The sequence below is a fragment of the Hyperolius riggenbachi genome, chromosome 5, assembly GCF_040937935.1.
Source record: "Hyperolius riggenbachi isolate aHypRig1 chromosome 5, aHypRig1.pri, whole genome shotgun sequence".
Classification (NCBI taxonomy): domain Eukaryota; kingdom Metazoa; phylum Chordata; class Amphibia; order Anura; family Hyperoliidae; genus Hyperolius; species Hyperolius riggenbachi.
In genome coordinates this window covers 305,278,221-305,302,839 of record NC_090650.1, presented here as the reverse complement: position 1 = coordinate 305,302,839, position 24,619 = coordinate 305,278,221, and the positions used below count along the sequence as shown (strand labels likewise).

General features: G+C 42.3%; 1 protein-coding gene across 3 annotated transcripts in view; it reads left to right on the top strand.

Annotated features, from left to right (window-relative positions):
* The window catches only part of PRELID3A (PRELI domain containing 3A), a 30,752-nt gene extending 7,863 nt beyond the window's left edge, over positions 1-22,889 (top strand). Inside the window, exons 2-7 of one of the 3 annotated variants that reach the window (XM_068234701.1) lie at positions 6,571-6,739; positions 7,711-7,800; positions 13,877-13,947; positions 15,810-15,912; positions 18,913-19,003; positions 21,113-21,201. In XM_068234701.1, the coding sequence (XP_068090802.1) occupies positions 6,571-6,739; positions 7,711-7,800; positions 13,877-13,947; positions 15,810-15,912; positions 18,913-18,969 (490 nt within the window). In that variant the 3' untranslated portion in view covers positions 18,970-19,003; positions 21,113-21,201. Of the gene's footprint in view, positions 1-573; positions 631-6,570; positions 6,740-7,710; positions 7,801-13,876; positions 13,948-15,809; positions 15,913-18,912; positions 19,004-21,112 lie in introns of those variants that run through there. The other 2 variants (XM_068234702.1, XM_068234700.1) reach the window with 2 other exon arrangements.
* The last annotated feature ends 1,730 nt before the right edge of the window (positions 22,890-24,619 follow it).

The following is a 24,619-nucleotide window of genomic DNA, read 5'->3' as shown; positions in this document are numbered from 1 at the left end:
TTATCAGAGGAGTGGGGAGAGAAGCCCAAAAGCAGGGACATCTCAGCCGATGATTCTCTAGGACCGTTTCCCGATGTTTGCCACCGTTACTAATCTTCACCAACTTAAATAAAGGTGCCTGGCTGACACAGGGTGAAGGAACAAAACACACAGAAAAAAATAAAATAAATAAAAGAGCAGTGAATGTATTCAGAGCCACGTAGGACCCCTAGCCACGTAGCTACTGTTGTGACGGCCATGGCTGTTGTCCCGCTCCTGGTCCTATCATACCTCAGGAGCCATGTACACTGGGGAAAGACATTATGCGTGCGTGCGTGACGTGGTCCTGAAGAAGTTAAAGTGTACCCGAGGCGGATACAGGGAGGCATATAGGACACATGTTCCCTGCTCTATGTCATGCCTCTGTGGCCCCTCCGTGCTGCTCTCAGACCCCCTGCGCTGCGCCACCCCCCCCCCCCCCCCCGAATTTGCAGACATGCAGCTTGTCAGCTATCGTAAAGAGGTACTCCAGTGAACATTTTAGTGTTGGCAGGTGATGTAGCTGCTGCATGGTTTTTGGCAGTTGGAAACAGCTGTAACAGCTATTTCCCACAATGCAGCAAGGTTCACAGACAGGAAACTGCCAAAAAAGTACGTACTTTTCTTGTGGGAGGGGTTTCTTGTGGGAGAGGTTTCACCACAATATCAGTCATACAGCGCCCCCTGATGGTCTGTTTGTGAAAAGGATTACATTTCTCATGTAAAAGGGGGTATCAGCTACTGATTGGGATAAAGTTCAATTTTTGGTCAGAGTTTCTCTTTAAGGGAAAGGGGTGCCCCTTGCATGAGAGGCACTCCTGCAAAATGCCCACTCTGGGCATCAGGAACTACTCTCAATGGCCCTTCGCCGCCTATCCCCATCCGTTCCCCGCCTTTCTGAGCTCTGTGCTTCTTGGATGAAAGCACAGAGATCTGTATGCAGTGTCGTGACCACTGAAATAGAAAGTAAGCCATTACAGGCTTCAGGGGGTTGGGCGACCTGATCTGGCTTGCCTCCCGGATCAAGTACTATGTGTTTTTTTTTTTTTATATAACAAAATAACGCCGGCACGGGTTCTCTTTAAACTTGAAAATAAATTCCTGCAGTTCAGCTTGAAGATAAAATTGTAACTGTGATGTCATCCTTAGCAAGCTGTACACCTACCAGGAATAGTGAGAGCTTGTCTGCATTCAGTGCTGCTGTGTTCTGAATGTAAAATAGCTTACATCAGAAGTTCTTTTATGCATGTTACACAGCCCCACAGCCATCTAGCTGGAAGGCATTGTTTGTTTTACTCTACAGACAACACTGCCAGATCCCAGCTTGTGCCATGCTGGCTCAGTGGAAAGATACAGTACAGATTCACAATCAGCAACCTGCCAGCAAAAGCCTTCCACAATATAGAAGATGCAACAGATAGTATTCTATTCAGTGCCTTATTAAACAAATTCCTGCCAGACTTTTTTTTAGTTTAGAACAGAGTGGAAAAGTGTTGCAATCCTTTTGGAGATTCTATTACTATCTGCATGTGTGGAATTCCTCTTGCTTCCTGTGCTCATTCATACCACAGGAAGTAAAGGAATCCTGCATTCACAGCCACAGACTGCAATAAAATTCTCACCAGCTATCTAACATCCCACACCAGCTATCTCGGGTTCACACATGAAAGGTGTACAGTTCCATTTCAGTCATGTCAGTTTTAATAAGTTTGCATCAGTTTTGCGTCAGTTTTCTATGGCTGGGTTGACTCATAAATCTGTACAGTTCCGTTCTAGTCCTGTCAGTTTTGTATCTGTTTTCTATGGCTGGGTTCACATATAAAAAGTGTACAGTTCCATTCCTGTCTGGTAAAACAGATAGAAAACTGACAGGACAGGACTGGAACGGAACTGTACAGATTTATGTGTGAACTCAGCCTTTGGACCAAAACACAGCCGAATGATATGCTTGCCACATAGTTCAGCTGAAGCTGACTCAGGGAGTGGCATACAGATGCTGTGTACTGCTAGGTACACACCATACAATTTTGTGTTAGATGTTTCGATAGATAAATTCCAACATGTCCAATCTTATTTTCGATCGTTATTCTGATTGATTTCTCATAGAAGTGAATGGAAATAGATAAGAAAAGATAACAGAATTGAATTGGAAATCGATGGGATGGAAAATTGATGGAAAAACCGCATTGTGTGTACCCAGCATTATGCAAACAAATGACCTCATCTGGCACCTAACGTGTGTCCACAGTTGACACATGGTGCAGTTACTGTTTGGTGCACGCTGCCTGCTCAGATGTACATGCATGGGATGGGCACTAGTATTTGTTTATGCTGTCCTCATCTGAGACAGTCCCCCACTTCTGTGACTGGAGACATTAGAAAGTGTAATGCTAGGAATACACGGTTCGTTTCTGCTGCTCGATTCTCCGCTCAATCGTCGTTGACGCTCGATTCTGCAATCGATTCTCTTATCTTCAGCTCATTTTTCTTATCTTTTTCCATTCACTTCTATCAGGAATCGAGTGACAACACGATCGAACGGGAGATTGGCCATGTCGGAAATGGTCTATCTAACCATCTATCTGCCCCAAAAACGAACCGTGTATTCCCAGTATTCCCAGCATTAGACAGACACAGACTACAGAAAGGAAAAAAAATAGCAAAATGGTAGTTCACAAGCATACCTGAATTGCTATGTGACATGAAGAGATAAACATGGGTACCTATAGTATCAAGTCTACTTAACCACTTTACCCCCGCCCGTACGAATTTCTCCGTCCCTTTATTCATCCCATAACCCCCAGGGACGGAGAAATCCGTACTTTCCGCGCTCCAAACACTGCCCGCGCTCCCGCTCGTAAACACGCCGCCCGCCGCTAGTAAACACGCCGCCGCCCGCTCGCCCGGAGATCAATGAACGGGAAAATCCATTCCCGTTCGTTGACCTAAGCCCCGCAATAATCCGCTGCTCTCCGATGGGCAGCGCGGTCATTGTGAAAAAAAACAAACATTCACAGCCTCCTACTACTTCCTGCGAGCGTCCGGAAGGACACTCGCAGGTCGCAATAAACAAAGTTACTGTTGCCATCTTGTGGCCAAATAGTAAAACTACACCCTAAGCATTTTTTACCTAGAAATAAATTAGTGTTACACAAAAAATTAACTCATTACCTCCCACACTCCCCATTTTTTTTTTTTTTTTGTAATTAAAAAAAAAATAAAAAATGTACAATTAAAAAAAATGCATAAATAGTTACCTTAGGGACTGAACTTTTTAAATATTTATGTCAAGAGGGTATAACACTGTTACTTTATAAACTATGGGCTTGTAATTAGGGATGGACGCAAAACTGAAAAAAATGCACCTTTATTTCCAAATAAAATATTTGCGCCAAACATTGTGATAGGGACATAGGCTTCAATTCATCAAGCATTACCGCATTCGGTAATGCTGAAAACAGCTGACTTAACGGAGCACTTTCGAAAATGTTAATTCATCAAAGCTGTTACCGAATGAGAAGCTGAAATGACAGAGCAATGAGATAAGTTACCGACATGTGCTCAACACATGTCAGCAAATGTCAGTAAATGTTAATTCATCAAGGTTACCACATTCGCTAACACATTCGGTGATTATCTCCAGCTCTCCCCTGTCATTACAGGCTTCGAAAGCCTTCTGTGTGAATGTTTTCATGATTAGCAGGAGCAGGCAGCCAATAGAAACAGCCCCTGTTCTCCTGCAAGTGCTGCTGATAGGTGCTGATTGGTCACACAGGCTTCTCCACACAAGCTTCCAGACCCCCCCAGGCAGTGAGCAGACAGAACGGGACAAAAGATATCCCCAGATACCCTGCGGTGATGTAACCCTTTGAGTCCCTGTTTGAATATGCAAAGATGCAAGTGGTGAAATCACCAAGCATGGCATTTGTAATGTCTCCAGAAGTTTATCTACGTTGTGGCAAATAAGTAAAATGTGAAGAAACACTGATGGACAGATTCAGAGCAGCAGAGGCAGTATAAGTAACAGTAAATATAACACGTTTACATGTAAAGGGATGTCTGGATGCCTTCTATTGTTATCAGCTTGTAACAACACAGAGACATTCCAAGCTGCTCTGCACCACTCGTTATCGAACAGCCTTTGATGAACTGAAGCCGTAGTACTTCGGTAACTTAACGAACCTCTACCACACATGTGAAAATATTGATGAATTAGCACAGTGAAGTGTAAAATACCGAATGCGGTATTTTAAGGACTGGGATTTTGTTATCGAACACCCTTTGATGAATTGAAGCCATAATTTAAATGGTTTTATAACCGGGACAAAAGGGCAAATAAATGTCATGGGTTTTAATTACAGTAGCATGCATTATTTAAAAACTATAATGGCCGAAAACTGAAAAATAATTAATTTTTTTCCCACATTTTTCCTATTTTCCCATTAAAACACATTTAGAAAAAAATAATTCTTGGCATAATGTCCCACCTAAAGAAAGCCTAATTGGTGGCGGAAAAAACAAGATATAGTTAATTTCATTGCGATAAGTAATAATAAAGTTATAGACGAATTAATGGAAGGAGCGCTGAAAGGTGAAAATTGCTCTGGTGCTCAGGGGGTAAAACCCCTCAGTGGTGAAGTGGTTAAAACTTCACTGTATTTACTTTCTATGATTTTAATTGAATTGTTCAGGCCGGTTTCACACTGCAAACTGTGCCTGCAACGCATCGGCACAAACAGGCCTGCTTCACTGTATGAGTCACAGGCGTACCGCGCATTGTGACTTTCCCCTTCGTTGTGTTGTGATCCTGTTTTTGCATGGTACGCACTGCAACACCCCTGTGTGAAACTAGCTTAGCATTAAAGAAAAAGTAAGAACACGCAAATAAGATAGTACTCACCTTCAACTTCTTTTCAAAGTAAACCTGAGACAAGGAAAGTAAAAGTATGTCCATCTGGTCCCCTCCGTTCTGCCCCTGTGGAGTCTGTGGTTCAGCCGGGTTGTGGGCCACCAGCATGCATTGTCCCAGCTGCACGGACCTCCCAATTGCACTCCTGTGGCCAGGAGAGGTCTGCGCAAACGCAATTACAGTCTGCATGCACAGAAGGCTCCTGGCTGTGGGAGCACTATTAGGGGGTGTGCACAATCAGGACTGCGCATGCGCAGTAGTCCCTGACTGCCTCATTTGGGGACTTTACCAGAGCTGACAGCGGTGCAACAGGGATACGGTGAGGGAACAGATGGACTACAAGGGGCTGGAGGAAGCCCCAGGTAAGTACAGGCAGTCCACGACTCTTGATAAAGCGGCTTTGCCGCGATACGCGTGGAGGGGCACACACTTCTGATTTACGCACAGGACAGGTCATGACTGTTTATTATCTTTTCGCTGCCTTTTCTATAGCGCTGCCTGGCATCTGCATCTCTCTTGGATAGGATTATTTTGATTGGTCTAGAGGTCTTCATATTTATCACTGTGCTTTGCTGTACAGTGTTTGTTGACAACTTTGCAATTGAAATATATCCCTTGGCCTTGTAGTATCAATTCAAGATAGGGACTTTTGCATACAGTGTTATCAGGCATGTTTATCTGCCTGCCTTAATATCTTTTTTCCTGCCTGTACAATAGAATCATTAAAGAGAATCTGTATTGTTAAAATCGCACAAAAGTAAACATACCAGTGCGTTAGGGGACATCTCCTATTACCCTCTGTCACAATTTCGCCGCTCCCCGCCGCATTAAAAGTGGTTAAAAACAGTTTTAAAAAGTTTGTTTATAAACAAACAAAATGGCCACCAAAACAGGAAGTAGGTTGATGTACAGTATGTCCACACATAGAAAATACATCCATACACAAGCAGGCTGTATACAGCATTCCTTTTGAATCTCAAGAGATCATTTGTGTGTTTCTTTCCCCCCTGAGGGGGGAGTTCATAGCAGAACCACAACACTGAAGAACTTGGCAGCCTTCCAGACACAGGCTGACAAGTCTGACAAGGGAAAGATACATTGATTTATTACAGAGACTGTGATAGTACAAAGTGCTGCAGTAAGCCAGAACACATTAGAATAGCTTTTGGAACTTGTAGGATGATAAGAAACAGGATGCAATTTTTGTTACGGAGTCTCTTTAATTGATGCTTGACATCTTTGTGATTTGTGACATGCGTGTCAGTATCCCCTGAGTGTCTTTGCTCATTTTTAAGTGTTTTTATATTTATTTTTGTTCTGGTGCATTAATAAAGATTTTTGTATTCAAAGCATTATCTGGCTTTTTGTGAACATTTGTTTTGCTCCTCATGCAGATGATCTTTTCTTTTTGGACTTATTTGTGTAGTTCACATTTGCTGGGGCACTGATCATGGTGTTGTGTTTTAGACTTGGTGCTTTTTGTTTTTACTATACATACAAATCATTATATGATACGTTTATTTTCACTTCAGATTCCCTTTAAATACATCATGGTGATGCCACTGCCTAATCCCTATTATAACATTTAAATCATGACAGACATAATAATATAACTATTTAGAATCTTTTGTATTTATTTGTAGCCATCCTTGGGACACAGTAATAAAAGCAGCGATGAGGAAGTACCCGAATCCCATGAATCCTTGTGTGGTGGGAGTGGATGTGTTTGATCGGAGTTTGGATCCCCAGGGAAGGTTACACAGTCACCGCCTGCTCAGCACAGAGTGGAGGCTCCCAGCACTTGTCAGGGCGGTAAGTAGTCAATGAAGACAAAGAACGTTTTAGACTCATCCAGTGGCATAAGTAAGGAGATTGGGGCCCCAGTGCGAGTTTTACATGGGGCCCCATTTACTGTATTAATACGGAGCCCCAAAACCTACCAAGGACAGATGTAGTGTTAGAAGGGTGTATAGAAAGGGTGTAAGAAAACAGTGTGTTAAGGCTATCCACTGTGCAGTAAACATATTGAGGTGTTCATTACCAGCATTACACAGATAAAAGGCTAATAAGATGGATGAAGGAAAGCCCCTAGTGGGCCCCTCTGGTCCATGGGCCCCGATGCGGTCGCTACCTTTGCACCCCCTATTGCTACGCCACTGGACTCATCCCATCCCTTGCCACAGTACACCAGTGAACTTCTGTATTTAAATGCTCAGAATTTTATAAAGGAGGGTGACATAGGGCTTTAACATAACATCTGCTTACACTGGATGTAAAATGTTGGCAGACCCCTGCCATTTATAAAGTGTATAGCTTTGTTGAATATTTGTAATGTGAGTCAGGCAGAACACAATTTCTTTATTTTTTTTTATTTTTATTTTATGTACTGGGAACCGCAAACCAGTACGGCCTACAAACAGCATCCTCATTTATGTGACTATTGCTATATTATAGCATCTCCATTGCAAATGTTATATTGGCTATGAAATAAGTTGGGGATGTGTGTTTGATGCAAGCTGACTTTTTTTTTAAATTCTTACAGTTAAAGGACAGCTGAAGTGAGAGGGATATGGAGGCTGCCATATTGATTTCCTTTTAAACAATACCAGTTGCATGGCAGCCCTGGCAGCCCTTCAGTTGTCCTTTAAATCAGACCCGTACTGCCCCAAACACAATAGTTATGCACTTACATTACTACATTAATGGCTGTCAGAATATAGATCCTAGTGAAGCTGCTGCATATTATCTTTTATTAAAACACGATTGCCTGTGCTTCCTTCCAGATTCTTGGAACCAGCAGAACATTGACTTACATAAGGGAACATTCTGTAGTGGACCCAGTAGAGAAGAAAATGGTTTTATGTTCAACTAATGTGAGTGAGATCTACACAGTCATCATGCCTAAGGCCTGGAGCCCACTAGCAGCTCTTGCTAATGTAATGCTATAGGTGTGATCCCTCGAGAGAGGTGTTTTAAAAAAATAAAAACCCCATAGCATTACATGAGCAAGAGCTTTTCAAATCACAGGTGCTTAGAAATGCGCTGCTAGTGGGTTCCAAGCCTAAGACTCTATTCTGGTGTATTGTAACTGAATATTGAATAGAAGAACATAAGTAGATGGTCTCTCTGTAATAAACCCAAAAAGCTTCAAGTAAATCATGTGCTGTTAAAGTGAAATTCCACTAATTTTGCCATAAACAAGTATCAGTGCTGCTCAAATATTTTAGCAATTGAATGTTGAAAGTGACCATTCTGTTTCAATTTGTAGCTAGTTATGAATTCCCAAAACCAGCTGTAAGCCCCAGTTACGTTACATTACCCTTGTAGAGTGAAATCTGTGCTTGGTGCTGCACTAGTGTTCAGACAGACTGCCCAGGTGTTTTCTTGCATTACAGCCCAGGTATAATGTCTTCTTGTACTGAACTGAGTGGCTGTCAGAAAGCTCTGATACCTCTAGTCTTACCAGTGTCTGGTTAGGATCACTGTGGAATAGCCAAGCATTTATATTCATTTATACAAATTCTAACAATATGCAGACATGAGCTGTAGGTATTATTTATTATTTAACTGAAATGTAATGTCACTTTAAAGGACCACTCCAGCAAAAAAAAAAAAATAAGCAGTTAAAATCTGTCAGAACCGACAGGTTTTGGATTAGTTCATCTCCTCATTGGGGATTCTCAAAGTTTTCTTTGTTTTCAATAGCATTTCCTGAATGGCAGATGCTAAAACTAGGTACACACATCAGACCAACTTTACTCCCTTCCTTGTAGTTAATGACAGCATATCTACGCAATTTATTCTATTGAGCTCAATTCCCCATCAGAAAAAAATCTTACAAAGATGCTGTACACATGCAACAGATCAGTATCTGCAAAAGATCAGTTCCTGCAAAAAATCCGTTTCTGCAACAAAAAAAATCAGTTTTTGCAAATTGCATTCATAGTCTATGATATCTGCAGATCTCATACACACCTTAACGGACATTCATCTGAAGATCCATCCATGGTGGATCTGATCTGCAGATGAATGTCCATTAAACAAGGTGTGTATGTGCGCTCTGCAGATATGATAGACTATAGGTTCGTATACACGTCCGATAAAGATCGTTCGTTACGAACGATTCGTGACGTTTACACAATATTCAAATTAGACCGAAAATATCGTTCGTAATGAACGATTGTGTACACACGTGAACGATATAAGTATAAAGTACTGAACGACAAAAAAATGCGTGCGCAAACGGGAGTGACATTATGACAGGCAATAAGAACATGCGTACTACTCCACAGATAATCATTATCGGACGATCTTTGTACACACTGCAACGATTGAACGATTATCTTTCGAAAAAATCCGCCGGGTTGGATCGGTCGGATTGAACGATAACGGTCGTTATTGTCCAAAAAAACAATCGTTGGAAAATTTGGAACGCACGATTATCGGTCCGATTGTCGTTATCGTTCGTTTTCGAACGATCGTTATCGTACGTGTGTACTCAGCTTAAGAATGCACTTTGCAGGAACTGATCTTTTGCATCTTTGTGTGCAGCATCTTGCAAAGATTTTTATCTGATGGGGAGTTCAGCACAATAGAATAGACTGTGTAGGTATGGCTCTCATACTACATGGAAGGGGGTAAAATTGGTCTGTCATTTTCCAAAGACTTTTATCTGATGTGTGTACCCACCTTACAACCTTACATCCTTACATCTAACTGACAAAATCGTGTATGAGGGCCCTGACACACCAGAGAGCGTTTTGCAGGTTGTTCTAGTTTTTTTTTTGTTTTTTTTTAAATGCTTCTATTGACTTGCATTAAAATCGCAGTAAAATCAGTTTAAAAAATTGCCATATTTTGCTACAATTTTAACCACTTCAGGACCACAGTGCTAAACCCCCCTAAAGACCAGGCTATTTTTTTCAAAATAGGCCACTGCAGCTGTTAAGGCCTCGCTGCAGGGCCTGCACAACTCAGCACACTAGTGATCCCCCCCCCTCTTTTCTCCCTACCAACAGAGGCCTCTGTTGGTGGGGTCTGATCACTCCCCATGTTTATTTTTTTATCAATATTTTTCTTATTTATTTTTAAATAATTATACCTATTTCTTTATTATTTTTTTCCCTCCCTCCCCATAGCCAGCCAATCATGGCGATTGGCTGTCATAGGCTTCAGCCTATGAGAGCCGATTGCTCTCTCTTGCCCCAGGGGTACAGCCGTGTCACACAGCAGATCGCAGCGCTGTACTTAGTAAAAAGACAACGGTTTCGCCATCTAACAGTCTCAGAGCGACCACCGCTGAGAGACTGAAGACAGAGCAGAGCTCCGCCTACCAAGCAGGAGATGCGCGTGCAGCGTGTGCGCGATCTCCTGCAATAGCCTGCCCCAGGACTTGACGCCAATTGGCGTTAGGCGGTCCTGGGGCTGCCTCCGCATTCACACCCATTGGCGTGACGCGGGCTTGAGATGGTTAATACAAGTTAATGGAAGCGTTTTTTAAAAAATGAAACTGACTTGCAAAAACGATCTGTGGTGTGTCAGGGCCCTAAATCAGTAGGGAGGCTGGCTGGTATCTTACTATTTTGGCAGTTAAACTGCCATTCCGGAAATGCCTTTGAAAACAAAGAAAATCCTAATTATCCCCATGAGGAGATGGACTAGTTCAAAACACGTTGGCTCTGTGTTCTAGACTTTAATTCAAAACCGGCTTGCAGCGAGTTAGTATAATGCGATCAGTTACAATGCAGTACTGTAAACAGCCCCATAGAATTGTATAGGCAGCAAGTTGACATGCAGAATTATTCAGAGCATACGCTGAGCACTGTGAACTAAGTGTCCATGTAAACAGAATTGTACTTGCATTATGCTTTTTATCTCAAACCCCATTTTAATTGCCATATAGTAAAACATTCCAATAGATCTAGCCTCCTTTCTAAACTGTACCCACCAGTTAACCTGCCTGGCGTTCTGATTTTTTTAAAATTTATCATGTAGCTAGCCTAGCGCTAGCTACATGATTCCCTCCTCCCTGCGGCGTCCCTCCCACCCCTCCGATCGCCGCCGGCTCAATCACCCGTCCGGAAATCCCGTTCTGAACGGGATTTCCAGGAGGGCTTCCCCCGTCGCCATGGTGACGACCGTCGTGACGTCATGGACATTATGATGTCACAGGGAGTCCCGATCCACCCCTCAGCGCTGCCTGGCACTGATTGGCCAGGCAGCGCACGGGGTCTGGGGGAGGCTGCATCGCGGCGGGTAGTGGCGCGCGGAGGCGATCAGGCACAACATGCAGCAAGCAAAGTGCTTGCTGCGTGTTTTTTAAAAAAAATTATTCAAATCAGCCCAGCGGGGCCTGAGTGGTGAACTCCGGCGTCTTTGGACGAGCCTGGCTCGTCCAGAACGCCAGGGGGGTTAAATCTACGGTCCTTTTTTTTTTATCCTGAAGTAAAGGTACCCTCTTTGTGAAGAGCTCAAAGGCCAATTCTATAAAGAGACATTTTCACTTTGCCCATTTTCTCTCCAAATACCCACATTAGATTTATAAAAAAAAAATAGAACCTAGATTGTGATTTGAAAAGAAAGTTAAAATTTCTATATTAAAACTATTAATCCCATTCATTCAAAACAGATTGAGGCCTGGTGCACACCAAAACCCGCTAGCAGATCCGCAAAATGCTAGCAGATTTTTAAACGCTTTTTCTTATTTTTCTGTAGCGTTTCAGCTAGCATTTTGCTGGTTTGGGAAGCGTTTCTGGTGTAGTAGATTTCATATATTGTTACAGTAAAGCTGTTACTGAACAGCTTCTGTAACAAAAACGCCTGCAAAACTGCTCTGAACTGCCGTTTTTCAGAGCGGTTTGCGTTTTTCCTATACTTTACATTGGAGGCAGAAACGCCTCCGTAATCCAAAAAATGCCTCACCCCGGGAGTATGAGTTTCAGCAAAACGCCTCCCGCTCTGGTGTGAACCACCCCATTGAGATACATTGACCAAGCGTATCCGCAGCCGCCATCCGCAGTCGCAAGCGGCTGCAAAAACACCGAAAAACACGCTTGGTGTGTATCAGCCCTCACTGAAGAAACAAAGCTAACTTGGAAACTGGGTGGAGCTACCTGCAACCTTACCTGATGTAAATTACAAAGCATGCATCTTAGTAGCCATTATCACATGATCAGATCCAGTCAGATGCTTTTTTTCTAAACTTTATTCAGTATTATGGGTTAAGAAATTTAATAAAAGCAACTAGTGATGCTGCTGGCTAATGATATTATGTATATAGTTTAGTTCCTAGGCAGAGGTCAGCATGAACATACCTTCAGACTTCACAGTGTTTAACAGAAGAACAATTCTAACTAGCAAACGGTGTAAGCCATAGGGATGGCAATGCTTAGGCGAACTCATGGAGAAGCATGTGATCAGTTTGATCAGCTGATAAATTTGTAAGTTTCTGATTTGCTAATCATGTTCATGTGCTAAAGCAGGGAGTCATCACAGCAAATCAGAACCTTACAATTCTGTCAGCTGACCAAACTGAGCACATGCTTTTCAATGAGTTCTCCAAAACATTGCCAGTAAGCTGTTACTATTTTACTTACTGTATATCTGGCATTTTATTTTCCTTCTGCTTTTGCTTGTGGCATTCTGAAGCTTTATGAAAAGGTAGCAATGCAAGTATTGTATATCCCCTTGCATAAGCTGCCCCAGTGCCCCGTGCACAAGCCCCACCACCACAACCACATTTTTGTCCTAAAACAAAATAAGCCAAAAGCAGCGAACCACCGATAAGGCGAACCCCAATGTGACACGCAAACCACCCCATGCAGAGCGCATGTTGGAGCATGCCAATGTAAGCCAAAGTAATCTCCTCGCTCCGGTCCCTGTGCCTCCTTGGCGGCTTCTGAACTGGCCACTAGAGAATCAGACTCATGTTTATTTCGCCAAGTACAAGTTGTACCCGGAATAAATTTAGGCATTAACAGGGTCAGTGTTACAGTAGCAGAAAGGTGCGTTTTGCAAACAGTAGCTGTACAGTAAGTATATACAGTAGGTACAGTGCATATACATAGAAAAAAGGCATAGATGGGATAAAAAAAGGAGGCACAGGGGGAGGGGAATCCACTGCTGTTTAGGCACTCAAAACGCTTCTGCAACAATATTTTGAATCAGATGCCCCCTAGTCTACTCAGGAGAGGAATGGAAAGGATAGAGAGAGCGAGAAGGAGAAAGCGCAGTGAAAGAGAGTCTCCTTTTGGAATTTGGTGTAACCTGGCTGGTTAGTGTTCCAATGGCTGGCGTCACATCTTTGGCTGCTGCAGAGACTGGTGCCTGTTGCCTGAGTATAGGGATTTGCTGGCAGCCCACAGATAGACATGGAGTGACTGAGGTCGATGTGGTCTGGGTAATGTGACTGGACGGTGGGCCAGGTGGGGGTTGCAGAACCAGCACAACTTACCCCTCACAGGCAGCCACAGTTTTTGCATGTGCTTACCCCCTGGCTGTGGAAAAGAATCAACAGCGTTCTGTTTCCTTGATGATCCTGGCGTGGCTGGAGTGATGGCATAGAGCGCCAAGATTACATTGCCACAGAGAGCCTGGAACTCTAATGGCAAGTTAAGAGTTTGCCGGATAGACACATGGATGCAAGCTGGAGCGAGGACATGTAGATATGCATTCGTCAGCACACTCCAACGCCAGCTCTGCATAGGCGGGGCCGCGCTTTTGGTATATCATCTGTGGATAAGCAGACATCCCCACTTTATACCAAAAATATGTTTGTAAAAATGTCAGCTTATCCACAGTGATGTACGGTTATGTATAGTGCCAGGTTCTATGAAAGGGACGTTAGGTCTCTGCACGTTATTAGTGGAGCACAAAAAAAAATTATTACTGAAAATAATTAGGAAAGACTGCTAATTTATTCTGGTTAATGTTTTTTTTTTTTCTTTTAAGCTATCACTCACAAACCTGGTGTCTGTTGATGAAAGACTGGTTTACACGCCTCACCCAGAGAATCCAAAAGAGTAAGTGGCTTGAATTACCGCTGGACAATTGAATTCCTTCTCTCCCTTCCCTGCCTACGGGGTTGTGAGCAGGGTGTAGGGAATTTGTAAAGCAGTAACACAGAGGCGCCAAGTAGAGTAAAATCGATTAAAAACTGTTTAAAAGGGGGAAGTTGGTGGACTCACCTCCCTCGTAGAAAGAAAGACCGGACAATGGGACGTTACTCACAGTATAAAGTAACTTTGTATTAAAAGCTCCAAAGTTGCAATGCGTTTCACGGGTCTCAATCCCGCTTCATCAGGCAAACATTTTTGGAGGGTAGTGGGGAAGGGAAACAAAGGGGAAACAGTATACAGGTAATAATATAATGTAAAATAATGCAAATTACTTGTATACTGTTGCATTTTTGGGTGCTTGTTTTAAGTGTTCCTCTGGCAACCCATTTTCCCCTTTGTTTCCCTCCCCTAGTAGCCTCCAAAAATTTTAGCCTGATGAAGCGGGATTGTGACCCATGAAACGCGTTGCAACTTTGGAGCTTTTAATAAGAAGTTACTTTATACTGTGAGGAACGTCCCATTGTCCGGTCTTTCTTTCTACGAGGGAGGTGAGTCCACCAGCTTCCCCTTTTAAACAGTTTTTAATCGATTTTACTCTACTTGGCGCCTCTGTGTTACAGCTTTACAAATTGTCTAGTCCACCCTTGGTGGAGGGGTGTATCCCCATTCCTTCCTGTCTACAGAGAGCGACGTCTTAAACCTGAGCGGGGTCAGGTTATAATTTTCCTCGCCCGCTTATCCAGTGGTTGCCTTTGTGGCGACCCACGTTTGTGAGTATAACCATTACTTTGTTGTACACCTGATTAATTGTCACTGAGATACTACACTATATTGGGCTCTCGGTTTCCTTTTGGGTATTCATGGTCACAGCGGCGTCATGTGATACGCCGTCAGGACATGCCAGCGTACTTTATAGGCCAGCGTATTAGACGCTGGCACGTCCTGATGGTGTCTTACATGACGCCGCTGTGGCCGCGGAGACACCCGATGCTGGAAGCAGCGATTAGGTGAGTTAACCATTCCCTTTCACCCCGCTCACAACTCCGGAGGGAGAAGGGAAAATATGCCAGTGTGCTTAATGTGGTATAGCTAGCACCACACACACTCTTGCTCATTTGTTCTTTTATCCCTGCAGGGAAACGGATTGGTTTAAGAGGTGCTGGATAGTTAGAGCACCTACATTTGCATATTACGTGCTATAATAATCTAATGCATGTACTATAGCCATACACAGTAAGGTCAGATGCCAATTAAATTACCATCTTTCATAAGCAAACTGGAGGAAACCCAGGCAAATAGGATTACATACAACTCCCTTACATTGACTTAGTGGGATGGCTAATCAATTAGTTTCACACAAGTTTCTGTGATTTACTCTTAGCTACTGGTGCAATGCAAGTCATGTATCACTAACAATCTAAAATGATTGCTTAAAGGCCAACTATAGCAAGAGGGATATGGAGACACCCATATTTATTTCCTTTTAAGCAATACCAGTTGCCCAGCTATCCTGATCCTCTGCCTCCTAATACCTCCAGCCATACACCCTAAACAAGCATGCAGCAGATAAGGTATTACTGACATTGTCAGATCTGACAAGATTAGCTGCATGATTGTTTTTGGTGTGATTCAGACACTACTGCAGCCAAATAGATCAGCAGGGCTGCCAGGCAACTGGTATTGTTTAAAAGTAAATAAACATGGCAGCCGCCATATTTTTCTCACTTCATTTGTGCTTTAAGAGGGAGGAACAGCACTTACTAGTGTGTAAGACTGGTGGCATGCTTCCATACATTGTAACATGGATATGTGGTTTGTCTCTGCAGGACAGTACTGACTCAAGAAGCCATAATTACTGTGAAAGGCGTCAGCCTGAGCAGTTACCTGGAAGGAATGATGGCTAGCACAATATCCTCCAATGCCAGAAAGGTAATCTGCATGGGTACATCTGAAAGTTGAAAATTAGGTTTGCCAGCTAAAACAGTAATACAGTACAGTGTAGGATATTATACATCCTAATGCACTAGGTGATGGCATGCTCATTAACTTAAACAATGTATTGTTAAATATAAATAAACCTCTTAAAACATAAGTGATTGACAATTATTTTGCTTTATGTGAACAAAAAAGTAATTTAAAGCATGCATCCTGTCTGCTGAGCAGGGCTGAGGCAGAGGCGAGAGAGGCTCCAGCCTCAGGGCACAGTGTAGTAGGGGGCGCACAACTCACTCAGCTATCATTCCCCTATTGTGTTTGAAGCAAAGAGAAATCAGAAAAGGGATACATGGCAGTGACTGCAGTCAGAGAACTAGAGATTAAGGTGTTGGGTGCCCTGGGGCACCTCTGAAGGTGCGTACACACATGCGACTATAGTCGTTTGAAACGATCGTTCCCCGATCATTTCAAACGACGATCGTTAAAAAAAAAAGCAGCCATCGACCATTAAGTCTAACGACGGATGAGCTAGATCGTTAAAAACAAACTCATTTTTCTCATTTTTTTATGCGCAAGCACAATAGTTGCTTTACGTGATGTAATGTTCGTTCTAACGATCAGATCGTTACACACCTTTAAAAACGAACTTAGGTCGTTCTTTCGTCAATTAAAAGTTCGTTCGTCGTTCACAACGAACGATTGTTGTCGCATGTGTGTACGTAGCTTAAAGTGAACCTCCGGACTAAAAATCGACTCAGCAGCACTGAAAAGGCCTGGTCTTTCTTTAACAGTTTCACAGCATCAGAACTTTGTTTCTCTTATACAAGCCTCATTTTTAGCTGCACAGAAGAAAACTTCCCCTGATGCTGTGCAAAGCATGATGGGATTTCTGATTTTGTTGTTCTCGTTCTGCTGTTTTGGTGCAATTTTTTTTTTCTTTACATTTTGAATTTGACATTTGAAGCCTAGCATGTGCAGCTGGGAGGGGTAATCAGGACACAGGACAGTTGGAACTGTGTCTCCTGCTCCTTGTCACCTCCTTTCAACCAAAAAGATGACAAAGATGACAGCCCCCATGAATCACAAACATTTGCCTGTTCTTTTAAAACACGGTGGGTAAGAGATTATATTACCTATCCATTCTAATTAACATAACTAATGTAACTTGATGACAGTATGTTTGTTTAGGCTGAAGTTCCCCTTTAAGTCTAATAGCAATCAGCGTGTGATGGCTGGAGTAGGATGGATTGGGGGGGGGGGGGGGGGGCTTTGATGTCTCAGCCTTGGGTACAGGAGGACCTTGTCCCGGCTCTGCTGCTGAGTGTGTGATTATGCAAATCATTCCTTTATGTGCCTGTATCAGTGTAACGCTCGTAGTTAGGACTTGTAAAATATGAGTAAAGGTGCCCATACATCACACGATATATGGGCAGATCCACCAAGAGACAGATATCATTCTGATCAAATCTGATCAGAGAGAGATCTGTTGCTTGGCCATACACCACAGGCCTCTTCCTGATGAATTTCATGCTGAAATCTATGCAGAATCGGCCTTGTGACATCGGATCTGCCACCTCCCTGGCCTGACATAGCGGGTGCTCCACAATTTGGTTTTCCACAAGCTTGTCCGCCGGAATTGCACCCTCAGAGCTGCATATAACGGCCGCTCTAAAAGCTGCGTTTTGCGGCAAAGAAGGCAAATGCCCTGAGGCACCCGCTAGCGGCATTGTGCGCCCAAATTTCCCTGTCATGCCACAAAATGCGGCTTTTATTTTAGGCGCCTATGGCAACGCTGTTTTTTCAGAAAGTCCTCCTGTGGCCTTTTTTCCTGCTTCAATGCCAGGGAATCCTCAGGCTTCAGTTCACCAGCTCGGTACCTTGTCAGGAAATCCTCAGGCTCCAATTCACCTGCTCAGTACCCAGGCCTGGATTTACCTCACAGGAGCCTATAGGCACAGATGTCCTGGCTCCCTAGACTCTGCCCTCCATGAACCTACAAACCCCCCACCGAACAACAAGTGTGCTGGCTGGCCAAGCTGTCACTTCTCCCTTACACATCATAAGTAGCTACAGGTGTCCCTTAGCATTAGTTAGCCAGAGGTACCTTCAATATTAAGTAGCTAGAGGTGTCCCTGACTGAAGGATGTTCTGGTCAGTGGAATGCAGAGAGCAGGGTAAGTAACCTCTCACTTACACTCTCATCAGGACTCTGTAAAGGGAAAGAGGGAGAGAGGCACTAAGGGAGGAGATTTAGCCACCTTTTCATTATCAGGCGCCTGTAGACACGTGCCTTATGGTAAATCCGGCCCTGTCAGTACCTTATCAGGAAATCCTCGGGCTCCAATTCACCAGCTTAGTACCTTGTCAGGAAATCCTCAGGCTCCAATTCACCAACTCAGTACTTTGTCAGGAAAACCTTCAAGCTCTTTTACTGTAAATATGTTCAATTTATTCTGACCTTCTTAAAGAGGAACTTCAGCCTAAACAAACATAGTCATTAAGTTACATTAGTTATGTTAATTAAAATAGATAGGTAATATAATCTCTTACCCACCCTGATTTAAAAGAACAGGCAAAGGTTTGTGATTTCATAAGAGCAGCCATCTTTTTGGTTGAAAGAAGGTGACAGGGAGCATGAGACACAGTTCCAACTGTCCTGTGTCCTGATCTCCCCTCCCAGTTGCTAGGCAACGTGAATAACAACATAGGAAATACCATCATGCTTTGCACAGCATCAGGGAATAAAAAGCCCGGGCAGTTTTCTTTGATGGGGCGGAGCTTAGCTAAAAATGCAGATAAAAATGAGACTTCTATAAGAAAAACAAAGTTCTGATGTTGTGAAACTGTTAAAGAAACACCAAGCCTTTTCAGTTCTGCTGAGTAGATTTAGTCTGGAGGTTCACTTTAACAGTAATTTTTTTCAAATTCCCAGCAAGAAATCACCTGAGCCCTGTTTTATATTCTTCTATCTTGAAATCTTTTCTGTTATTTCAGGGTTGGGATGCGATTGAATGGATAATTCAGAATAATTCTGAGAGCACCATAAGTTAACAGTGTCTGCCTCAGCAGAGTAACAGAACAAGGGGTAACTATATGAATTTCTATCCACTTCTTTTGGAGCTTTGCATGCCACAATCATGAAATGTTTTAGGTCACAATGAATTGAGTAACGCAAACCTGTTGTATTACTAAACGTATCTGAAGGGGTATTTGGGGGAAGTCATGGCTGGCCTGCCAGTCAATCCTCCTCCTATTCCACCCTGAGGGAGGGGGCATGTGACATAACAGCAAAGGTGGAATTCATGTGATGAGGAAGAGCAGCGTTATTGGATTGGAAGGGAATCACATGGCTTCCAAATCTTAAGGTGGCCACTAACAATCCAATCTCTAGCGAAAAATTGTTTGATAAATCAGAAATTCTGATCGGAAGTGAAATCATTCACTACACCATCAACAAACCAATCTTTGCTTCCTATCTATCATAACCAACAAGAAAAATCCAAATTTTGGTTCGACGAAAATCCAATGGTACGACTGATATAATTGACTGTATGTAATTGATTTTGTCCATCAATGGAGATTTACAACCAATTCGTGGCTCACCTGCAGGGGAGTATATAGTGGATTTTCCAAAATCGTAAGTATGGAGAAAGGACTGCATCTTAAGGTTTGGTAGGAGGGGAAAAAAAAACTTAATTGCTTAGACTAAAATTTTTAAAATGCATTTAACAATAGCGAATTAGGACTGGTAAAACCTTTGGAAAGTTGGGTATTTATAGGTAGGTTTTTTTTTTTATTTTAACATACATAGAAAGAGGCAAACGGTCATGAAAGCAGTTATTATAAGCCAAATAAGACTGTCTGAAGGTATGGCTCCTTTCTACAGATGTGATTAACGAACAGCCAGACTTATGCTACATACACACTTGAAAGATAAATGAAAGATATCAGACCAATTTTACCCCCTTCCATGCTGTACGAGAGCCATACTCTACACAGTCTAGTCTATGGAGCTGCACTCCCCATCAGATAAAATCTTTGCAAGATGCTGCACACAAAGATGCTGTCGACATTCAAAAGATCATTATCTTCAAAAGATCTGTTCCTGCAAAAGAACCATTCCTGCAAAATGCATTCATAGTCTATGAGATCTGCAGATCATCATTCACACCTTGTTTAACAGACTTCATCTGCATATCTGACAATCTGCAGATCTGAAAATCCATCCTGGTGGATCGGATCTGCAGATGATGGTCTGTTAAACAAGGTGTGTATGAGGATCTGCAGATATCATAGACTATGAATGTATTTTGCAGGAACAGATCTTTTGCAGATAATGATCTTTGGAATGTGTACAGCATCTTGCAAAGATTTTATCTGATGGGGAGTGCGGCTCCATAGAATAGACTGTGTAGGTATGGCTCTCATACTACATAGAATGGGGTAAAATTGGTCTGATATCTTTCATTTATCTTTCAAGTGTATATGTAGCATTAGTCTAAGGCCTCATACACACATCAGACCATAGTCTTTTGAAAATGAAAGATCACAGACCAATTTTACCCCCTTCCATGTAGTATGAGAGCCATACCTACACAGTCTATTCTATGGAGCTGAACTCCCTATCAGACATAAAACTTTGCAAGATGCTGCACACAAAGATGCTGTAGACATTCAAAAGATCAGTATCTGCAAAAGATCTGTTCCTGCAAAAGACCCGTTCCTGCAAAATGCATTCATGGTCTATGAGATCTGCAGATCATCATACACACCTTAACAGACATTCATCTGCAGATCAGATCCACCAGGATGGATTTTCATATCTGCAGATGATTGTCTGATCTGCAGATGTATGTCAGTTAAACAAGGTGTGTATGATGATCTGCAGATCTCAGACAATGAATGCAATTTGCAGGAACGGATCTTTGGCAGGAACAGATCTTTTGCAGATACTGATCTTTTGTGTCTGTACAGCATCTGTGTGTGCAGCATCTTGCAAAGATTTTTTTCTGATGGAGAGTGTAGTATGGCTCTCATACTACATGGAAGGGGGTAAAATTGGTCTGTGATTTTTCATTTTCAAAAGACTATGGTCTGATGTGTGTATGTGGCCTTAGACACTGATCTCAATGATAATTAACCTATCTATTGGTCCTTCTGGTATGTTATAATAGATGTCAATTTCCTCCTCCAGGTCCAAGAATCATTAGACATTGGCATGCTAATGGCAACAGAGCTGATAAAGATACTGGGAAAAGAAAGGCCTACAGAAATCAACATATCCATTATACAACCAGAATACTAAATTAAGGGACTTGTTCCTTCATCTTATTTTAGTACTTTTTGTTAACATTTTCTACAGATATTTTTTTAAATATCAAAATGTTGTTAATGGAGTTTGCAATAAATGAACAGTAATGATCAGCAGATAGCTCCTGGCATCCCTGTAACTCCAGCATGCGGTGGATCTATGTTATGCCTGTGTACTGTAATATTACCATAGAAGCAGAGAATAGGGAAAACACCAGCTTACTCTGGTCTATGGTTATCATTAAAAAAAAACAAAAAACAAAAAAAAACTTTTTTTGGGATACTAAAAAACACTTTATAAGTTATGTTTACTTTCTCACAGGAATCTTGAACAATGCATGTGAATAAGTGTACACAAAGATCTCAAGGAATGGTGCGAGTTTTGTGTCCACTAAAATCAGTTGCATTTGTTAGTTTTACATGGAGCACATATTCTGCAAGGAGAGACTTTTTTTTTTTTTTCAGAAAGGCATCAAGCTTTTTAAATATCAACTCTGAAGGCATCTATTTTATAGAGATTATCATGATTTATGGTTCATACTCCCTATTTAAAAGTAGGCTCCGAAAACCTTCAGGCTAGGTTCACAGTGGGACGTTGCGTTTAGGGGACGTTATAGGGCACATAACGTGCCCCTAACGCAACTGATGTGGACGTCAGAGTGAGCCGTGTTGTGCAGCTCACTCTGGCCGCAATGCGTACTCTTGGACGCATGCGGCATCATGTGGTCCCGCCCGGCCAATCGCCGCACAGAGCGGCGCTGCACACCGTGCAGTGAATATTAATTAGCCATGTGCCTGGCCGCTCTCCACTCCTCCCCAACACTACTGAGCATGTGCGCACAGTCTAACGCGGCTTAGCCGCCTATAACGCACTGCATGCAGTACTTTCTGTTGACGTGGAGCCCATTGATTTTTCATTACTGTGCGGTGGGGCTGCGTTACAGGCTGCACTAACGTGCGCCTGTAACGTCCCACTGTGAACCTAGCCTAAAGCAAACCTGAAGAAAGAAACTACTATTTTGGACAAGTCCATCTCCCCATGGGGATTCTCAGACTTTTCTTTATTTTCAAAAGTACTTACTGAAAGTTGCTCAGTCCAGCTGTGAATTTCATATGTATGACTATTGAACATACTTGACTATTCCCTGCATTCAGAAATATTTATTAAACCTTGTACACACAGACAAAACTGTCTCCCAGTGTACACACAATGGATTTTTGAGAGAGGCAGCCCTGACCAGGCACTTTAGCAGAGAACCATCTAGTGTGTGCAGGAAGCTGTAGCAGCTCTAATTAGTTATCAGAGAGAGTTGCACAACGGTGCCAGCACAGTCTGACTTCAGAGAAAGTGTCCTTTACAGCCCTGAATTCCCAACCCTTACTGGTCCTAAGTAGGACTGGAACTTTATTTACACGTTAATCTCATCATTTCACTTTAGGTACCCTTAACCATCATTGCACCTTTATGAAGACCGGGCCAAATGAAGGAGATCAGTTTTGTTTGCTATATAACCAGACGTTTAAATAAGTATAATTAACAAAGGGAATCTTACCTAACAGACACAGATCTTTAGGAATTTTAGAAAACTACCTTTGACATTAGTTACTGTAACTAGGTAGTACATTCAAGATCTCCATGTAAATTATGTTACATAAGCTACATATATATATATATATATATATATATATATATATATATATATATATATATATATATATAGATATGTTTCATCAGCTATAAAATATGTTTCTTTCTGTATTTTAAGGCCTATCCGGACCCACTTTCAACTTCACTGAATACCATTCAGGAAGCAATTTTAAAAGCATGTTTTGACCTTTGGAACTTCCTCTCTATCAAGTTTAGGAAAAGATAAAGTATTTTACAAGTGCTAACATGCCTTCATTTCCTTGTGAACAGCAGCAGCAGTGATCATCATTGCACCTTGTTCATCTCCTATGCCTGGCAGAGTCTGGGTGAGTCCCCTAGGGAGACTTCCAATAATAGGTGACATACGTTACATGTTGTCATGTGACTGCTTCTGTTTGCTGGGAAAATAAGGTAGCTATGGACTCTCTAGCAAACATCTTATTTTTTTTTAAACTTTTAAAAGGCAGGGAATGGCCAGCATTAAAAAATAAAAATACAAAAATTGCCAGACAGGGTCTTAAATGCAAACGCATGACCGCAAACCGGTGGCAAAGCTTCATACTATACAACATTATCACATCAGTAACTCATATTTATGGTGCACTGCTTAGATCCAGCGGGTGAAGAGCACCAGCGCCACTTTTCTCTCATTTACTGTCCTGGGAATTCCATGTTTTCCTGTGAAGCCTGGTGGTCCAGTGGACAGGAAATGACCGACAGAAAGGAAAAAAAAAACAGATTCCAACTCTTCCTCACGCCACAGAAATGTTAAATGGAAAGATTCACCCACTTCCTGTCGCAGGGTGGAAGTGAGGGAACCTTTTCTAGAAAAGGAAAGTGGGCAGAGGTAGAAGCCACAAAGAGGTTCTATTTGCACAACAATTGGGCTTTAATGTCGCGTGATTGCTTTTGGCAGGGAAAGGTCCATGTGCTTCCTGTTTCTCAGAGATCACTGGTTGTGTGCCAGCTTCTATACATGTATGATAAGGGGATGCCTTGAGAAATACCTCAGCTGCATGCCTGAACTTTTAAGGTACATTTTTTGCAATGCCTTTGAAATGTTCTTAGCCTGCTGTATTTTAATAAAATGGCATACTGTCAAAGAACTGTACTAACTATTTATTTTGAAATAAAATACATTTTATTCTGGGAGGTTTCCTCTTTCATGGTGTATTTATGTTTTGGTAAGACTCCCATATGTCAATTCATTGTCAAGACAACAAATGCTCAGCCCATCCCACACATGCAATGACTTCCATAGGCAAAACTTCCATTCTGGGGTGCTCTCAAGCTTATATATAAACCAAGATATCTTCCATGTAAGATTAGAGAGGAGCTCAGCACTCCTCTGAGAATAAAACAACTTTTAATTTACAGAAGTTCATAAAATCCATTCAATAATACAACTGAGACAAATATGGAGATACATATTCACTCCCCTCATTACCACAGAATGAGGTACAAGTTCAACAAACATTTTGTGCACTGCAGAACACATAATCAATACCAACCTCCATAGTGCCTGTAGCCTGTAGCTCCAAAATATACAGTACTATTATACAATCAGTAAGCGTGTCTCATGTGCAACCCCTAAAGGCAGACCAACAACAGCTACTTGGCATCTTGGTTCCAGTGTGCAAAAGCCCCACTGTGTATGCTGACAGTGCAGTAAACTAGGGGCTGGACAGTAAGCAACACAAACTAATCTTACCAAGATTCTACAGACATGGGTAGCCCTTCCAT